This window comes from Aspergillus costaricaensis (genome assembly GCF_003184835.1).
Source record: "Aspergillus costaricaensis CBS 115574 unplaced genomic scaffold BO79scaffold_54, whole genome shotgun sequence".
NCBI classification, from domain to species: Eukaryota; Fungi; Ascomycota; class Eurotiomycetes; order Eurotiales; family Aspergillaceae; genus Aspergillus; species Aspergillus costaricensis.
The window spans coordinates 58797-75192 of NW_020291854.1; the positions used below are offsets into that span (position 1 = coordinate 58797).

Here is a 16396-nt window from a genome sequence, read left to right on the forward strand (position 1 = left end):
GATTTTGTACTTTATGGGTGTCGCTTTACTCTTTTGTATCCTTGAGCTGGATCATAGGATTACTTGCTTTGCAATGCTTATATGTTTTCTCCTGCTAGTTTATGGACCTATGTTACAGACTTAGCTCTTACCTATCCTGGTTCTTCGGTATATCATGAATGCAACAAGTGGCGAATGTGCGTTTACTTGACGTATGTTTACGACCTCGTACACTGTTATAACTCAGAAGACACTGAAACAAGACCAGCGCCTTTCTCTCCAAGGAACCAAACTCAAGCAATATAGATACCATTGCAACTGACCTGCACAGAGCAAGCAGGGCAGATAGACAAAATAGCAATATGTAACATACAAAGTACTGTCTATTGAGCGGAATAAAATGCGGTGGACATCCAAATGTTCAAGAGAAAAGAGGCAGAAAGAAACAAGACGACGCCGTAAGGATATATGCGATATAGGCAGGCATATCAGTAGTCGCCGCCAAACACACACACATACATGCGGAGAGCAAATCAATAAACGCAAAGCTTCAGATGCGTAAGTCTAGGGATGACTTCTCTGTGAAGCAGAGGCTTGGAGGGAGGTAAAGTTGTAAGTATGTAGATAGATAAAAGAGGAAGATGGATAACAAGAGGAAGGTTTATTCGGATTGTAGCGTAGCGAAAAGAAAATTATAGCTGCAAGCAAATGGTAATGGTCTCAGATGATTGAATGAAGTCAATCAAGCCTTCTCAAGCTTCCGTCTCAGGGTCCTTGTCCTCTTGCGCAGCTTCTTCAGCTTGTGCTTCTTCATCTTCAGTCTGCGACGTCTCTTGGTGCTAATGGCGTGCATGGTGCGGTTGTTGCGGATACGCTCCATGTAGGTGGTGCCGGAGTTGTGGGGGACATCAATGATGGCCTCACTCTCTCCAATGGCACCAGGAGCTTCCATCTCACCGGAGGGCACGAAGGGACCAGTGTGAGCCTCGTAGGTCTTGCGACCATCCGAGTGTATCGACTCGTGGATGGTCAGGACGGTGGAGTAGCTGGAGGTCTCCCGGGGGACGTCTTCGAACTCGGAGGAAGCCATGTTCTTCGCTTCGTCGAAGGGAACGGGCGGCGGAGGGGGGTGGAAGGGACGGAGACGCTTGGTGAGTTCCTCGACGGAGACTTTCAGATCGGAAAGGTTCATGCCATCCAGCTGGTTGCCTTCCATGTCGAAATACTGCAGAGAGCCCTCCTGCTCGCCGGAGTGGGCAGCGGAGTTCTCCATGGAGTTGACGGCGGAGGAGAGGGTGAAGATGACATCGTCCACCTCAGGCTTAGCCGGCTTCTTTGCGGTGAAGATGGCGTCGAAGGCTTCGGGGGTCGAGGTCGGAGGAACGGTGGTGGAAACGGAGATGGGTCGGTGGATGGAAAAGAAGGAGGCGACGTGAACGTCTAGACCGCAGGAAAAAAAGATTAGCGCATCATAATCTAGAGGTACAAGAACGGTGAAGAGGGATTGTGGCAACTAACCATGCGGCTGGAGGTGTTGGGTAGAGGGAACACTGGGAAGTCGGGAAAAAGCCGTCGGCTGCTTGGAGCCATTGCGGCCGTTGCTATCCTTGCCCCTCCGTCTGGAAGCCTTCCCCTCACGTTTCTCTGCAGAATTCACTCCCTTCGCAGGCGTCTGAGAGGAAGAATCGACTTTATTAGATCCATCGCTGGGTTTCGAGGACGAAGAGGAGTATCGGCGTTGACGCACATGTTGTGACGAGCCGATGAGGCCGTTCGCGGAGGTAGTAATACTTTGGCTGGTTGCGCGAGACATGCCGGCGATGGGCCCCATAGGAGCCCATGCAGCCCGGCGCAGTGAGGACGACAGCATTTTCCGACGTCGTAAAGCCCAGAAGCTGGGTGACGATGTTGTCGGGAATGAAGAGGCGAAATCGAAGTTGGAGCCGATCATGCGGAACTCGGCGATTATGTAAGTTGCCTGTCGCCTCAGGCACGAGACCAGATCAGGTGACCTGGAATGGCAGTATCCTCGCCTGACTTTATCCACATGCCAACTCATGAACGGTGAAGATCATCATGCAGAACTACCTATTGTCGCTGATAGAATTGAATACTACCAGCGAGTCTACCGATTGTTTAGTGATACGTACTACATTGCAGGAACTATGACACTATATGAATTCGATTTGGGTATCTGTTCGTTCCATGCTCACTTGAGCCGAACAATTACAATAAGGGCAGCTATACTTAGAAGAGTCTGACTGATCGGATACAGAAGATACAGCTCCCAGTTAGAGCTGCCAGAAGTGACACGAGCCTATGATAGGGTGGGTGGGGGCTCATTATGCCAACAGAGAAGAAGAAAAGGAAAGATACATGGGAGGCGTCAAGGTCACACAAAGGTTCAGCTCAAGAGAATGGAAAAAGAGCTCGTTAGGTGGGATAGAAAGCGCAGACATGGACGCAAACAACATATGGTATATGGTATCAATCTGCATTATATAAGAAATGCACCCGTCGCTGAACCGGAGAAAACATATAAGCTTTTGAAAGGAATGAAAAGCCGAGACAAGAAGTCCACATGGAGAAAGAAACGTACAGGAAGAGAAGGGATATAGTGAAGTGAATAAAAATAGTTGAATGAAAGCAAGCGTGCTTTTACCGCTTGGCGTGTGCAGGGGAAGAATGGAAGTTGAGCATCGCTGACGCCTCGTACTCGCTCGTAAAAATTCAAATCGTTCCAAATCTCACAACCTTATAGTATGAGGGTGTGGAGATTCTTTTGAATAATCATGTCTTGTACCGAATCCATTGTTGCCTTCAACAACGTCGTATCGGTAGCATTCGTGTAATGGATATAGATTTCTCGGTCGGGAATCCGGTTGATGCCCCGGAATCGGTCTGCAAAGTATCTGGCTGCTGCATCGAAGTCCGTGTTGGAGCCATTGTAGTCAGGGAAATGGTTGGAGACAGGCGAAACATGAAGCTTTCCCTTGAACAGATCGATTTTGTTCAGGAACAAGATGATCGGTTTGCGCTTGAACCATTCGCCATTGACCAAGGACTCGAACAGCATCATTGCTTCATGCATTTGGTTCTGCACGATGGGGAACAACGGTTAGTTCAAGTGCTTCAAGGAGGCGATAGGGGAAAACGTACGGCATTCTGGTCCTCAACGAGACATTGGTCGTAACCAGATAGGGCAACCATGAATAGAAGGCATTGAACACCCTCGAAACAGTGAATCCACTTCTTTCGCTCGGATCGCTGTCCACCGACGTCCATCATTCGGAAGTTCATTTGACCGAGTTCAAAGAGAGTTTCAGTAATTCCGGTTGTCCGCAAACGAGCCTGCAACATGTCCTGGTTGTCGGGAAGCCACCCAGGAGTGAATATTCGATCAAGCGAATCAAAAAAGCTGAAAGGTTAGACGGCTTGCCTGTTTGTTCAAAAAGAAGGTTCCTAGGACTCACTAATGCAAGTTATCATGAAGAGCAAACTCGTGGCCTCGAGCAACAGCTTTTTGAACACCTGTATCGTCCCACATCTCTCTGAGAGCGTCGCGAACCTTGAGATCTGAGAATGCCTCGTCTGAACCGACGTCTGGCTCAAGCTTGTCAACATATTCGGCTAACGGCTGATGAATGACAAACTGAATTAGCACACATACTGCCACAAACGGATCTCCGCTTGCGATGGAAAATCGCAAGACAACCGAGCAGATGAAGTTACCTGTGTCTTTTCAAGCTGGAAATCAATGTTTTCGGCGCGCATGATATCCAGTAGAACTTTGAAGGCGATAACAAGATTCGAGTAGATCACAGCTCGTGTTTGGCGTCGTTCATCCTCGGGGAAGCCGCCGGAATGTATGATTCGCATTTGTTTGATGATTGTAGACTTGCCCGATTCACCAGCACCTACATAAAAATAGAATGCATCAGTACTCCTCGTCTCCATGACTGCGAATTCGACGTGTTTCGGGAACTTACCAAGGAGGAGAATCTTGATTGTTCGGTCCATTACTTTCTTGTCATTTTTCAGAACCTTTTCTATCCTAGCGCTTCGTTGAACAGCGTCTTTATCCGCCGTGTCGACGGGTTTTGAACTCATGCAACCCATTTTGAAGATTGATGTGCTCTCACAAAGTGACTTTCGATGGTGTCTGGAAGTGAGTTAGTACTTGCTGATTATAGTGTGCGAAGTGACCAAGAATAGACGCAGCACAAGCCGAGTATGGCTGAATCAGGGATACGCCCAGACCCCGCAGTTAACCACACGGAAGGCTCTCTTTGAGACATGTGTGAAATGTCAACCAGAGAGACCCGAGGTCTCGAGCAATGAGAAAGAAGCGAGAAAGTAAATCAGCGAAACTTACTTAAGGCAGAATGTAATACCAAGCACTAGAACCAAGCCAATGTATCTTTGACTAAACCCGCCCAAATGGCGCAAAATTAGAACATGTCGCTAGCTCAAATAACGTCAAGTTGAACGTTACTCGGTCACTGTACGTACGTCGCGGTATTCCCTACTCCAAAGCAAGATGTCCTGGTGGGATGGAAGCCGAAGGTGTGTTCCAATACGACTGTCGCAAATTGTCCCCCGCTTTGTATGAGAACGATATCCAAGTTAATTGGCGAGCAGCGCAGCTGTCCGGAGCTTTCTGAAATCTGGGAGATATGGGATCGAATTAAGGAATGTGACGACGAAGGTCCCTCGACAGGCTAGGTTGGGTGGTGGTTTAGACAGGTGTTGAGTGAGACGGAGTCGATCGCGGAAGTGAGAGGCTTTCGGGAAGTTGGCACGACTTTCGAGATTGAAGTGCTGATGAACGGAGGATGTCTTCCAAATTAAATGCTGGGGAAGAGTTCGCTAGGTATGCTGACTGCAGCCTCGAGGCGTTCCCCTTTTCGTGGGTGGTGGGCGAAGATGCTGACCGCAGACGCTCAGGTGAGGGGAAAGATGGGAGGGAGGTAGGAATGGGGGAGGGAAATTAGTACATCTCCGCCGTATCGCAACCGAAGCAAGCAAAAGAGCGGAAGACCAGGGCGAGAAGCAAGAGATAGAGAGAGAGGAAGAGAAAAAGAAAGAGGGAGCGAGAGAAAGAGGAGAGAGAGAGAGAGAGAGAGAAGGACAGTCTGGGAGACTCGCAGGTCTATAGTAGTAGTAATAATAATAGTAGTAGTTTAGTTAGTTTAGCAGTGAGCAGAGGGAAGGAGGAGGAGGAGTAAGTGGTGGGAATGTTGGTCGCGGAGTCGTCGCGCAATTCGTTCGATAATCCATCAAGTCCGATCGAAGTGGGCCACGGTGCCAGCAGAGTTGAGCTGCTAGTGAGTTTAGTCCGGCTTAGTTCCCCTTCGGCGTAGTCATCCTTCTGGGGACCTTCGGCTGTGAGTGGCCCTGACACCGGGGCCTGTATTACCTGTGAAAACCGTGTGAAAGATTTCCGGCGTCGCATTGGGCCCCGTTCTGAAAATCTAGAAAGGGACTAGTCCGCTGTGGCTACCGTCCCCTAAGGGCCTTAGCCGTAAGCCCTTGGCTTCTTAGTGTCGTTTAGTTCCGTGATAGCATCCCGGCTGCGAGCTCCTTGTACAAAGTAGACGGCCTGGCCCTCATCTCACTGGTTGTAGACGAACAATGCTGACCCACCCCGGAACTCCATTCAACTGTGGATGAATGGCTCCATTCATTCTTCGTCCGCTCTTAGCCTGGTTCGAGCCGATTGGAAATGGAGTGCATTAAGGTCCAATGCTTCTTACCGCCCGTAAGCTACTAGTCAGTAAGTAATAACCTTGCGAGTTATGGGTGGCACAACGCGTTATAATACCAAAACGATATTAGTACCCGGTATATACGTGGTTTAGTACGGAGCTCTCCGTATCCTCAATCATTCTCTGCACCAACACACACTGTCCGGCTGGGGAAACATCCAGCAGTTGACGATTAATTAGTCGGGATATCCAGCAGATAGATAGCCAGTAGGTACGTACTTGTTCGAGTCAAGTTCCGGCCTCGCCGATGACCCGCGGGCCCATTGACAATGGATTGACCATAGATCCTTCCTCTATGGGTCTTCGTGAAATTAATTCTCAATTAATCTGGTTTTGAGATGGATTTTTCTCAAAAATGCAGCATTACTCCCACTATCAGAGTACTAGTACGTAGTAATGCATTCTCACGTCGCCATCATCCACGTGCCATATTACCTTACCCATCAATATGGTTCCGACCGCGATCCTTTAATCTGGGTATATGAATCTATATGAACTCAATAAACTTTTAACCGCAAGGATCGTAGGCATTGGGAACTCAGTTTGGCCCCCAATCCCACGGTCGCTGGACGTCAGCATCAGTTACCTCGTACCATTGATGGCCAACGACTTACTCCTGGGCTATGGATGCATCCCTTGTGATGTCTCCGACTCCGGGGGCGAATGAGACCCCGAGTCATGTTCCCACCGGTGCCCTCCTGCGGCTGCCAAGCCATGCAAGCGAACGACGACGCCACGAGGCGCGAATCGGATGCATTGGTATGCACCGATCGACGAGTAGCATCTGCGTCTATGGATAGTGTTTTGGTACGAAGGAAGTACTTTGTACGAAGTCCGAATGAAGCCTGCAAGCCCACCTTGATCGAGCTGACTACTATTATTTGTTAGACCAAAGGGTACAGGGACTATTGACAGCGTTATCGATGTTCGAGCTTCCGGGTCTTTTATCCGTCGGTCTATAGAGGACACTGAATGTACATCGCTCTTGGACCAGGAAGGAGTCAGGAAATTGAGTTGAACTAGTGCCTCGGGTTCTCATAGATCATCGCCATTCTTTGCGATCCATCACAAACAAAGGGAAACAGAGGGCTGAGCATTCGAATCTGCCTAAGCTTACTGTAGAACCTTATCTACGCAAGTGGCTTCTTTCCAAATTCGCCAGCGACAATTTCGGTATCTTCCGTTGGTTTGGTTGTCAAGAGCCTGCGGCTGAGTTCTAGCAGACACTTGGCTCCACAGCACCGCGATCTTCTTCCAAGTATTGAAAAAAGCATGCTTCTGCGATGGATGTCGAATTATTGAGCGATAGTTGCATGATTGCTTCTGTTGTTCTATAGTCATCATCCAGATCTCGCATGATCTCATCACTGTCGGATCAATGCGAAACCTACTTAAGTAGGGGTAAAACCATGCCATGTGAAACTTTATTTACGATATCATGATCTGTCATGATTCGGAGATCGTATCGTTCATTGACCACCCGAGGTCGAGGGCCAGAAATCGCCGTGGAAAGATGCTCGCACAGCGATAATACTGTTTTCTTTTCTTCTTGGGAAATGGGAATGTGGAGAACACTTTCGCCTTTTCCGGGTTTCCGGAGTCGTCTTGCCCGCCGGCCAACACGCCGTCGGGCCACTAAGGCAGGGGTAGCTTTAATCAGCAGTCCGTCAGCGTCAATCAGTGGAGGTAAGATGGGCGCTTAGCCTTAGCCACAGGAAAACACCTTCCAAGCGAACAGGTGAAGCGGGAGTGGCGAGCAAGTCTAGTCTAGCAGACGCATCCATGCGTGGGTGTTTGCTTTTTCGATATTCCTTATGAGATCTATCATATGCTGGTCATCGGCGCTATCCAAGATTCGTCCTCAAATGCAGGAGAAGCCTGCATACCTTCCCTCGATGAAAGGCGAAAAGGCGGATGCAAAAATGCACCTTGTAACAGTGTCCCTCCAATCTCAATGCAGCTCCTCCCGCGTCGCATTCCTTATCTCCTTCGAGAAGTATGTCGGAGTGGAACTCGAAAATCCTTCTGCATTTGGATTTCCTCCGAACCCCGAACAGATGAAACGAAGCTGTACATATTCACTTTGATCGTTGTGCACCTGACGTGCGAATAGGGGCATGCACATTCTCGTGCTTTGATTATGTTCCACGAGTGTCCCTGGGTTATCCTGGGCCCATCACTGTGGGTTTCAAGGTCATGCCTTCGTCGTTAGATCTTACTCGGTACGAGCAAGACAGGCTTCCCGCGGGATGGTTCGCGGGATGAGTACCATGGTTCGGGCAATAAGCAGCCTCATTTAGGGCCAGAGAGAGCCTTTAGGCTGGTTGAAGTACCCTTTCAAAAATATTATTGATAATAGACAATGGCAAACAAAACCTTAGCCCATCGCTAATTGGGGTCTAGGCTCTGGCGGTCTCTTGGAGCCTTTGCTTTTAGAAGAGATCTACAGCAAGGATGGTCATCCACATCCGTTCTATTTCCATCGAATGAGCCCGATAATGAACAATGTTATCTGGTGGAAGATACTCCGGAGTGTTGTCTTCAGGCTTAACCACAACAGACAAAAAGCAGATGATACCATCTCTGTGTAATACACAGGAAGAGTAACGATACGTACTATCCTGATACGATACGACGTAAATACGACCGGCTGCGCGCTCCAACCACGTGCTTCACCCCTCGTCCTCTGTGGGATTCTTAGTCTGTTTCACCAGTTTCGAGTTCCCATCGACCCCACAGCGAAAGCGGAGTCCTGACAGGACGCATTGAACTCCTTCCATGCCATTGACTTGGTCATGGTGCACTGCGACCCCCTTGCATGGCCAGAAAAAGAAGGACAGAAAGAGGAAAAAAAGGCTTTTGCGCATAGACCAGGGCTAACTTATTGACGGAGGCAGTTAGTTGCCTGCCAGCCAGAAAGTACTGTCAGTGTCCGGAGTTTGGTGTCTATCTGACCCGCCCTGAGATAGCCAACTTTTGTGAGATGCAATAGTCGATTGTTGCATCCATCCTTCAGGCCCTAAATTTAGTTGAAGCATTTCTAGTGAATGGGCAGCCACGGGCAAACGACAAACAAGCCTTTGCCCATAACAATCCTTCTGCAGTTCGAACCCCCTTTTTTTTTTCTTCCCACTCCTCCGACCCTACCCTTCTGGCCTCTCTTACCGTTCGTAAATTCGTATATATTACTCCACTCCACTCCGGCTGGATGGGGTTCATGAAAACCGCATGGAAAGCGCTCCGTAAAAATGGATACTCCGTAACGGCAACGCATCCGCAGGTTACAAGATACTTACCTTATTACTTGGGCAGTATCTTCCATAGCTCCGACCACCCAATGCCATTGGCCAATTCCTCAGCGGCCTCGTCAGGGTTGACGCCGGAATACCGCGTGGTTTCTATTCCGGGGGAAATGCAGGCCGGGGTCTTGCCGCTTTTTCTCCTCTTTCTAAATTTCTAAGTTCTAACGGCCGGCTTTGGATCCTAACAGGGAAGAGCTCCTTCCGAAAATAACCACTTCGGCGCTGATTAATGGACGATCCAGTCAAAAGTAATTGAAGTCCCTGTTGCACTCCCGAGTGTCCTTTCATGCTTGGCTGGGCGATCTTCATTCAGTGCCAATCGGGAATTCCCATAAGCACCCAATAATGATGATTGTCGTTCCTCATCCGAATACTGTTAAATTGCGGCCCATCTTGCTTGCGGCTAGGCTGTACTAGGGGACAGTACTTTCAAGCGAACTTGATTCTGGGCAGACATGTCACATGCCGGGGGGAGGATGGTGATACTAATGCGGTGCATACACTCTAGCTTGGCAACTTTGCTAGAGAGCACAAAGTTGACTAGTACGAAACTTAAGCCTACTTTGCGCATTGTGGCTTCTATTCAGGACCGCGTAACGTTGCTTGGGCTTCTATTCTCTCTCCCACACATACGCACATCTTGGCGAAGGACAATACAGGAAGTATCTCGCAATCCCGAACCTCGGGCGAGAATTAGCCGTTTGGCCAAGTGGATAACTTCCAATTGTGACCCGTGTTGAGGCAACCTGGTGAAGCGCCCGCCTTGTGGTTATTGGCCAAAGCTGTCCGTCAAGCTGTCAAGTCAAGGTGCCCTCCCGAAGCGTCAAGGAAGCCACCAGGTTCCATTCGACTATCAGTACCTTATTCGAGCACGGTATCTGCAGGTACCACCGCGGTGGACCTTGCCGTTGCTGCTAATTGCCTGTTGGGGACTCGGTAAATGGAGCCTTATTACGAATCACTGCGATTTCTCATTGGTAATACCTCAAATCACTTCCGTGATCCGTACCGGCGGATTCAGTCCGGGTATCGTAGAAATGGGTGCCTTTTTTGTTTTATTTTTTGGCTTTTGACTTACAATCTTGGAATGGCTACTCATCCCTGCCTGGCTCTTTCCCTTTCCATGCATTGTTAAAGTACCGAGTTTGATCCCTACCTAGCTAGGGATGTAGGGCAGTCGCCGTTTTCAGCACTCTACAGTAGGAACCCCTGTTGAGTGACACACCAGGTGTGTTGCCTTGCTCCGTGGTTCAACCATGGTTAAGTAGTGAGCCAAACAGCCATAAGGTTTCAACCGAGCTGTCGCCCGGAGAATTAGACAGTTTCTCAGCATGAAAGGGGTTCAACCAACACATGGAATGTAGCAACATGTAGGTTGATTGGTTTTGACACTCGTGGCACACACTCTGGCCAGGGGATTGCACGACATCTGAGCGCTTTCTACTGGCCAAGTTGTTACATCGGCTAAAGTGAGTAGTAGCAGTTACCAATAAGTTCTTCAGCCTTCTAGGATGATCCAAATCCGTAAATAGCAATGAAGAAATCTCCTTCCCGTCCACTCACTGACCAACTGAGACCACACCACCCATCATTGAACATCAACATCATCATCATCCCATCTCCTGACCCCTGAAGCATAAGATCCATTTTATGCTCCCTGAATTCACAGCTGACTCATCACCGCCCTCAACTGCCCGACTAGACAAACTCACTAACCAATTCACTAACGAGCCTAGACTGAAACGCCCGCATCGCTACGGATTTACAGGGGGAGGCTAAGGGTAAATAATAGGCTTGCGCAATGAAATCCAGAATAATTATTATGGTTAATATTTCCAGCTCCGAAATGTTGTCCCCTTTCCCTCAGCTCAGCTCCAGTCATCATCATCACAAGGATTCGCCGGTCTTGAACCTTATCCCGAGCTGACTGACTCCTAACGATTTTACGTGGTTCTGGTGAGATGAGTCGCATGCAGAACGGCCACATACCAATTTCCCTGAAAAGGCCAAGGTCAGTCAGTCAGCTTACTTTTCTGTTTTGTTTTGTTATGCATTTTGATTAGCCACTAAGAAAAGTTATCTGGTGCGCTTATCAATTGCAACCCAATCACATTATTATTACCCCAGAATTTGGGTCATTTCCGACTGACTATGCAGGGAGTGGATTGGTACCTAGCCAATCCATCCCGCACCCTGCATACGGGAATGTACACAATAGCATTAAAAGCTACTATACCACCTACTACCTACGTATAAAACAACTAATGTACTACCATCAGCTGACATTTACCCACTGCAAATCTTAGCGAAGAAAGTTCCACTCACTCGGAAGATACTACGGTGCTCAAGTACAACTACAACCATCACAGCAGCGGTTCTAATAATAACAATAACCCTCCCGATATTGAAAAATGTCAGCCCTACCGGGGGTATAGGCGACACGATGATCACGATGACGATGATGACAATGACAATGACACGGAGATTCTGAGCAATGCTAGTGGTGATAGCATTATTAGTAGTAGCAGAGATGGACGACAAAGGTCACGGGTGGTGATGCTCTATGCGGCGTGTTATGTCGCTTTTGCCATCTTGTCGTTCTTCTCCGCCACTTATTACTTTTTGTGCTGGATGCCGTGTATGTATTACGCCCGTGTCATAATGGCGGTTGTGTTGGTTCTTCACTCCTGCTTTACGGTTACTAATTATGGTCCTGTTTTGTACAGATGAACCGTCCAATAGTGATCCGTTTCCGGACCGTCATCGGTGATGCGCAATATCCTTACCTACTAAGCTATATAATTGATCGAAGGGATGCACATATCAGTCGATTCTCAGAGCGAAATCCAACAAGGACTCCTAGGCAGCGGGATAATCGACTGATATTACACTATACCTGGCTGGAAGACGCCCGGAGTGGACAGAATATCCAACTTACAGTTTTATACATATTCCTCTCGGTATAGAGGGAGAGGGTGTGTGTGAGAGAGAAAGAGAGAGAAACAATGTACATACGTCTCATATACATAATGCACAAAGAAGCGGATACGATCTTAATTCCATGAAGAAGCAAAAGTGTATCCAAAATAAGAGAATACAAGTACCCCATCTGCTAGTATCAACTTGTCGCTGCTTCAAATCTGCGCGAACAACTATACAACCAGGAGGATAAAGGCGCCCACTATACGACCTTATATCCTAGTTAGGAGGCGGGAGAACACCCTCCCAAGATAGTCTTAGTTACTACGCAAAGAGCTGCAAATATAAGTTTGTTTCGCGCAGTGCTAATTTCAAACTAGTTCTATACGAGACGAACTAGTTCTATCCTGAGTTATAATCCGACACTGATAGTCAATATATAGATTGGATATTACAATACTCTGTCTTTGGCCAAATGTTTTCTACGGCTGTGCAATCGGGCGAGCGAAGGCAGCTTCCCAGAGAAACATGTCTGGGCGGAGAAGTTCCACACCCCAACAGACCTAGAACAGATACTACATATTTAGCATAATACATGTGCCTAGGGCTCAGTTCCTTGTTGCCTAGATTGCGGGAGATGAGAAATAGATCCTAGAGCTTCTCAGGAATATAGGCGACAGCCAGAAAGCGACAAGGGTTCCTCATTGATGAGCATGGGCTCAGCTTGTGGGGTTTCAGTATTTGTGGAAAAGAAAAGGCGATAGATGTAGCAATGTGACTGAGGTAAGTATTTACAAAGGCAGTTCTTTGACAAGATGGGAGATTGGGGGAAGGGAAAGACACGCGGGGTATGATTGTTAGGGTATTGGTCGGCATTGGACGACGTGACTACGTACTACTACTTAGTCTCATAACAGTCACCACCATTCACTGTGACATATCAACAAACCAGACAGGCGAACAGAAGCAGGCAGTAGTGTATGATCCAACTGGCGCAGTAGCTCTAGCGTAGTAGTAACCGGGGTATGGAATGCTAAGCAAGGATCTGAGAGGCGAAGCAAGAACCTTGTGGGATGGCTGTGAACCAGCGACAGCGAACAACAGTCGATTGTCAGTTAGTGTGTATTAGTTGATATTTAGTGTTATGCGTAGTGTACAGACTGAGCCAACAATTCAACTAGAGATGCAGGTCCTAGCATAAGCCAGTCTTTGTTTGTATGCGCGGATTATCGCTTTCAAAGGTCGAGTTGCAGGGATACAATATCCTACTAGTAACTTAGTATGTCACGCTGCTGTAAGAGAATATAATTATGGACTTAAATTAGGGTCTTCCCCAAGGCTGACCATCTCACATTCATTTCTCACGCCTTACCCTTCCTCCGACTACCACTACACAATCTCTACTCTCTGCTTCCAGAACAGATCACAACATGGCTCCCCAGAAGCAACTGGTCATCAAGCTGACCTCCTTTCGCTACAAGAAAGAAGGTATATCTTGGAAGGAGTTCCATGAATACGGCGCCAGACAACATGCACCCAAGGCTGCCCGTATCCAGGAGAGACACGGCGCCTATAAGATCACGCACGTAAGTTCTCACTTGTCCGTTTATCTCTCTCTCGACTAAACCTTCTCTCTCTTTCTGTGGCTAGGTATACACTCCACCAATCACCAAGAGCCTCATCACCGAGAAGCTTCCCTGGGCTCTCCGTCCCGGCTGGAAACTCGACGACCACGACGTTTCGATCTCGATGTACGTGCCTAATCCCGAGACGCTGCAGGCAATTATCGCGGACCCAGAGTTTCAGAGTCTCGTCGCTGGGGAGGACCATATCCTGGACCAAAAGCGGGCCACAGTGACCGCCGGCTGGGAGGAGGTGTTTCTTGATGAGGGCAAGATTGTGGATATCGAGCGCGAGAGTTGGGAGGCTTTTACCGCTATGGGTCAAGATAGTGAGAAGACGTCTGCTCCTGAGGATGTTCGTATCTAGAACGGGTATGCTGTTGGTGAGCTATAAATGTAGTCATGTATAAACCCTTCATTGCTCTCCATATTATATCGATTGCGAGGGCCAATGCCCAATATGATGGAATCATGCCCCTTTCCAAATGAATATGAACGTACTTCGTAGACCATTCTTGGAAGAGTGGGTAAATGACAAATTGATGTTCATAGGAGGGAAACATAATTGTGGTACAGTATTTTACAAAGATAATTGAGTGGAATGTTGCCGGAATATTCTGCACATGTTGAAGATAGAAGATGAAGACCATAAATGCCAAGTTGTCATACCTGATGGCCTTTCAGTAGTAGAAACAGTGATCAGGACCTCTATAATACCTCATATGTAGGCTCCCACTCCATTGGGATTAAAACCAGTGTCTTGCTATGCTATAACGTATTTTCTAAACCTTTTCCCTTCGACTTATGCTTTTATTTGTATATAAAGGGTCCCCTCACAAATTAACAGCAACAACAGGACCATCATATTCCTTTCGGCCACGCACCAGCCAGAACACCGTACTCATCAAACAAACGAACCCAAAGATCAAGGAAGCATAGTTCATGTTAGACGGAGTGACGGGTTGATAAGAGGGAAACACCATGAAGATACTAGTGAACAGCAAATAAATGATGGCGATGACATTGATTGCAACGCCGGCGCGGCCAAGTCTCCATGATCCATAGTTCACACTATGTGGTGCGGAAAGGCGACGCCAGAGGAAGAAGACAATAGGGACAAGGTATGAGATATGTAATCCTAAAACGGCAAGTGAGAGGATGGCGTTGAAGGCAGTAGTGGAGGCGATATTGATCAACCCAAACAGGATGAGCAGACAGCTAGTTGTAATTATTGCGCGCTTCGGCAAGTCTGTGCGAGAATCAAGCTGAGAAAGGTAACTGGAAAAAGGAAGAGCTAGGGGGGTCAATAATGATGTATAAGAGAAAAGGGAGGGATAAGGAGACTGCTCATACCTCTGTCTCGAGCCAATGAAAGTACCATACGAGCCGTCGATGCCAGCAGTGCAATGGTACCCAGCCAGGCTGCGATTATCAGAACAGCCGTTAGGGCACAGCTTCCAGCCAATGATCTGGTCACACTGCGGAAAATTTCAATTATTGGGTAGTCGGTCGGGGTCTGAAGTGCACTTTCCATGTCCCCCATGCAGAACAGGATAGTGAGCAGAAACACAAAGCCCAATATGTCGTTGATGGCCAGCGACCCCAGCATACAGTACGGGACGGCGGTTTCTGGGTTAGCCATTTCCTCGCAAAGATGGATGGCTCCATCGTAGCCTGAACTCAGGGAGTCAGATTATGCATTATGGATGACAGGTGAATGCTAACGAACCTGCCAGAACATAGCAGCTGGAGAGCATGCCAAGGCACCAGGAAAGACCATCACTAGGCCACCCAGTGCTATTCAAAAAGGTGGTGAAAACAAAGCTGGCATTATGCTTGATTGGCACGCAAACCCACATAACGATTAGGACAACCAGAAATCCCACCAGGTGAATGATGAGAGACGCCGTCTCTACCAGGGAAAAAAGACGACTGCCCCATATATTGAGAGCGGTGGAGAGACCGACAAGAGCCCAGTATATCATAGACAAATGCCAGCGCTGAGGCTGATACGCCTCGCATGTGAGGACTACAAGGCCTTGTATCATGCCTGCGGCAAGATAAGGAGCACTAGCAGTGAATGACACCCAGCCAAAGGTTCCTATTATGTGAAAGAGATAAGCATCGTCGCGTATAAGCCTGGTGATGACAGTGCCTACCTATCCATCCCACGAACCAGCTGAGGATATTCTGCCATTTTTTGGGTGCGAACTTTGCGATGAAGTGATACTGACCACCAGCCGTAGGATACCTAGCATGTAACAAAGTCAGATAACTTCAAGTACAAAGCAGGAAGCACTGACATAGACACCATTTCACCTAGGGAGGCTGCTGTTGCCATGGAACCCACAATCGCAACTACCATTTGATCAGAACCATTGAGTGCGGTTAGAGAGAGGAGAGACGAACGAAGGAATCCATAGATGAGTGATACAGGGCCACCACTAACGAGACCCGAGGACATTGTACTATCGTCAATGGAACAGTTAGACACGAAACTGAATTGTTGGAGCGAGGGCAGGCTTTACCTGGAGAGCGCCTCCCAAGTTGACATGAGAACCACAGTCAAGGCAAATATAGTAAGCCGAGAAAAGGGCTTCTACAGACCAAGCATCGCCATTAGAAGTTGCCCATGTCGACTTCAGACTGGTATAGATTAAGGAAAAAGCATAGTGACCTTGATCGATATGACCTCTCCCATGCTGAGCCCATTTTCATCTATGTCTGCCGGCTTGGCAGCCATAGCCTCTTTAGGGGTCTTCATACTGGGTGACATTTTGTTTTCGACAATAGGAATGCCATTAAT

The 16396-nt window shown here is 48.0% G+C and overlaps 4 protein-coding genes across 4 annotated transcripts; 1 reads left to right on the forward strand and 3 right to left on the reverse strand.

Moving 5' to 3' along the window:
- Positions 1 to 344: 344 nt before the first annotated feature.
- BO79DRAFT_211869 (mitochondrial 37S ribosomal protein mS38) lies at positions 345 to 1868 on the reverse strand. The gene is made up of 2 exons (XM_025683095.1): positions 1498 to 1868; positions 345 to 1419 (listed from the first exon to the last, which is right to left on the reverse strand). Exons 1-2 carry the CDS (start codon positions 1847 to 1849, stop codon positions 722 to 724), a joined length of 1050 nt encoding a protein of 349 aa, XP_025534336.1. The 5' UTR covers positions 1850 to 1868; the 3' UTR covers positions 345 to 721.
- Positions 1869 to 2734: 866 nt separating this feature from the next.
- BO79DRAFT_160711 (guanine nucleotide-binding protein subunit alpha) lies at positions 2735 to 4098 on the reverse strand (the record flags this gene model as incomplete). Its single annotated transcript, XM_025678998.1, has 5 exons — positions 2735 to 3076; positions 3139 to 3397; positions 3453 to 3616; positions 3712 to 3896; positions 3969 to 4098. 5 exons carry the CDS (start codon positions 4096 to 4098, stop codon positions 2735 to 2737), a joined length of 1080 nt encoding a protein of 359 aa, XP_025534337.1.
- A 9243-nt stretch (positions 4099 to 13341) lies between these two features.
- BO79DRAFT_277803 (EthD domain-containing protein) lies at positions 13342 to 13957 on the forward strand (the record flags this gene model as incomplete). Its single annotated transcript, XM_025687842.1, has 2 exons — positions 13342 to 13554; positions 13619 to 13957. Exons 1-2 carry the CDS (start codon positions 13399 to 13401, stop codon positions 13955 to 13957), a joined length of 495 nt encoding a protein of 164 aa, XP_025534338.1. The 5' UTR covers positions 13342 to 13398.
- Positions 13958 to 14423: 466 nt separating this feature from the next.
- BO79DRAFT_160725 (putative GABA permease) lies at positions 14424 to 16366 on the reverse strand (the record flags this gene model as incomplete). Its single annotated transcript, XM_025678999.1, has 8 exons — positions 14424 to 14884; positions 14944 to 15264; positions 15320 to 15691; positions 15750 to 15841; positions 15894 to 15948; positions 16000 to 16058; positions 16119 to 16189; positions 16268 to 16366. 8 exons carry the CDS (start codon positions 16364 to 16366, stop codon positions 14424 to 14426), a joined length of 1530 nt encoding a protein of 509 aa, XP_025534339.1.
- Positions 16367 to 16396: the final 30 nt, after the last annotated feature.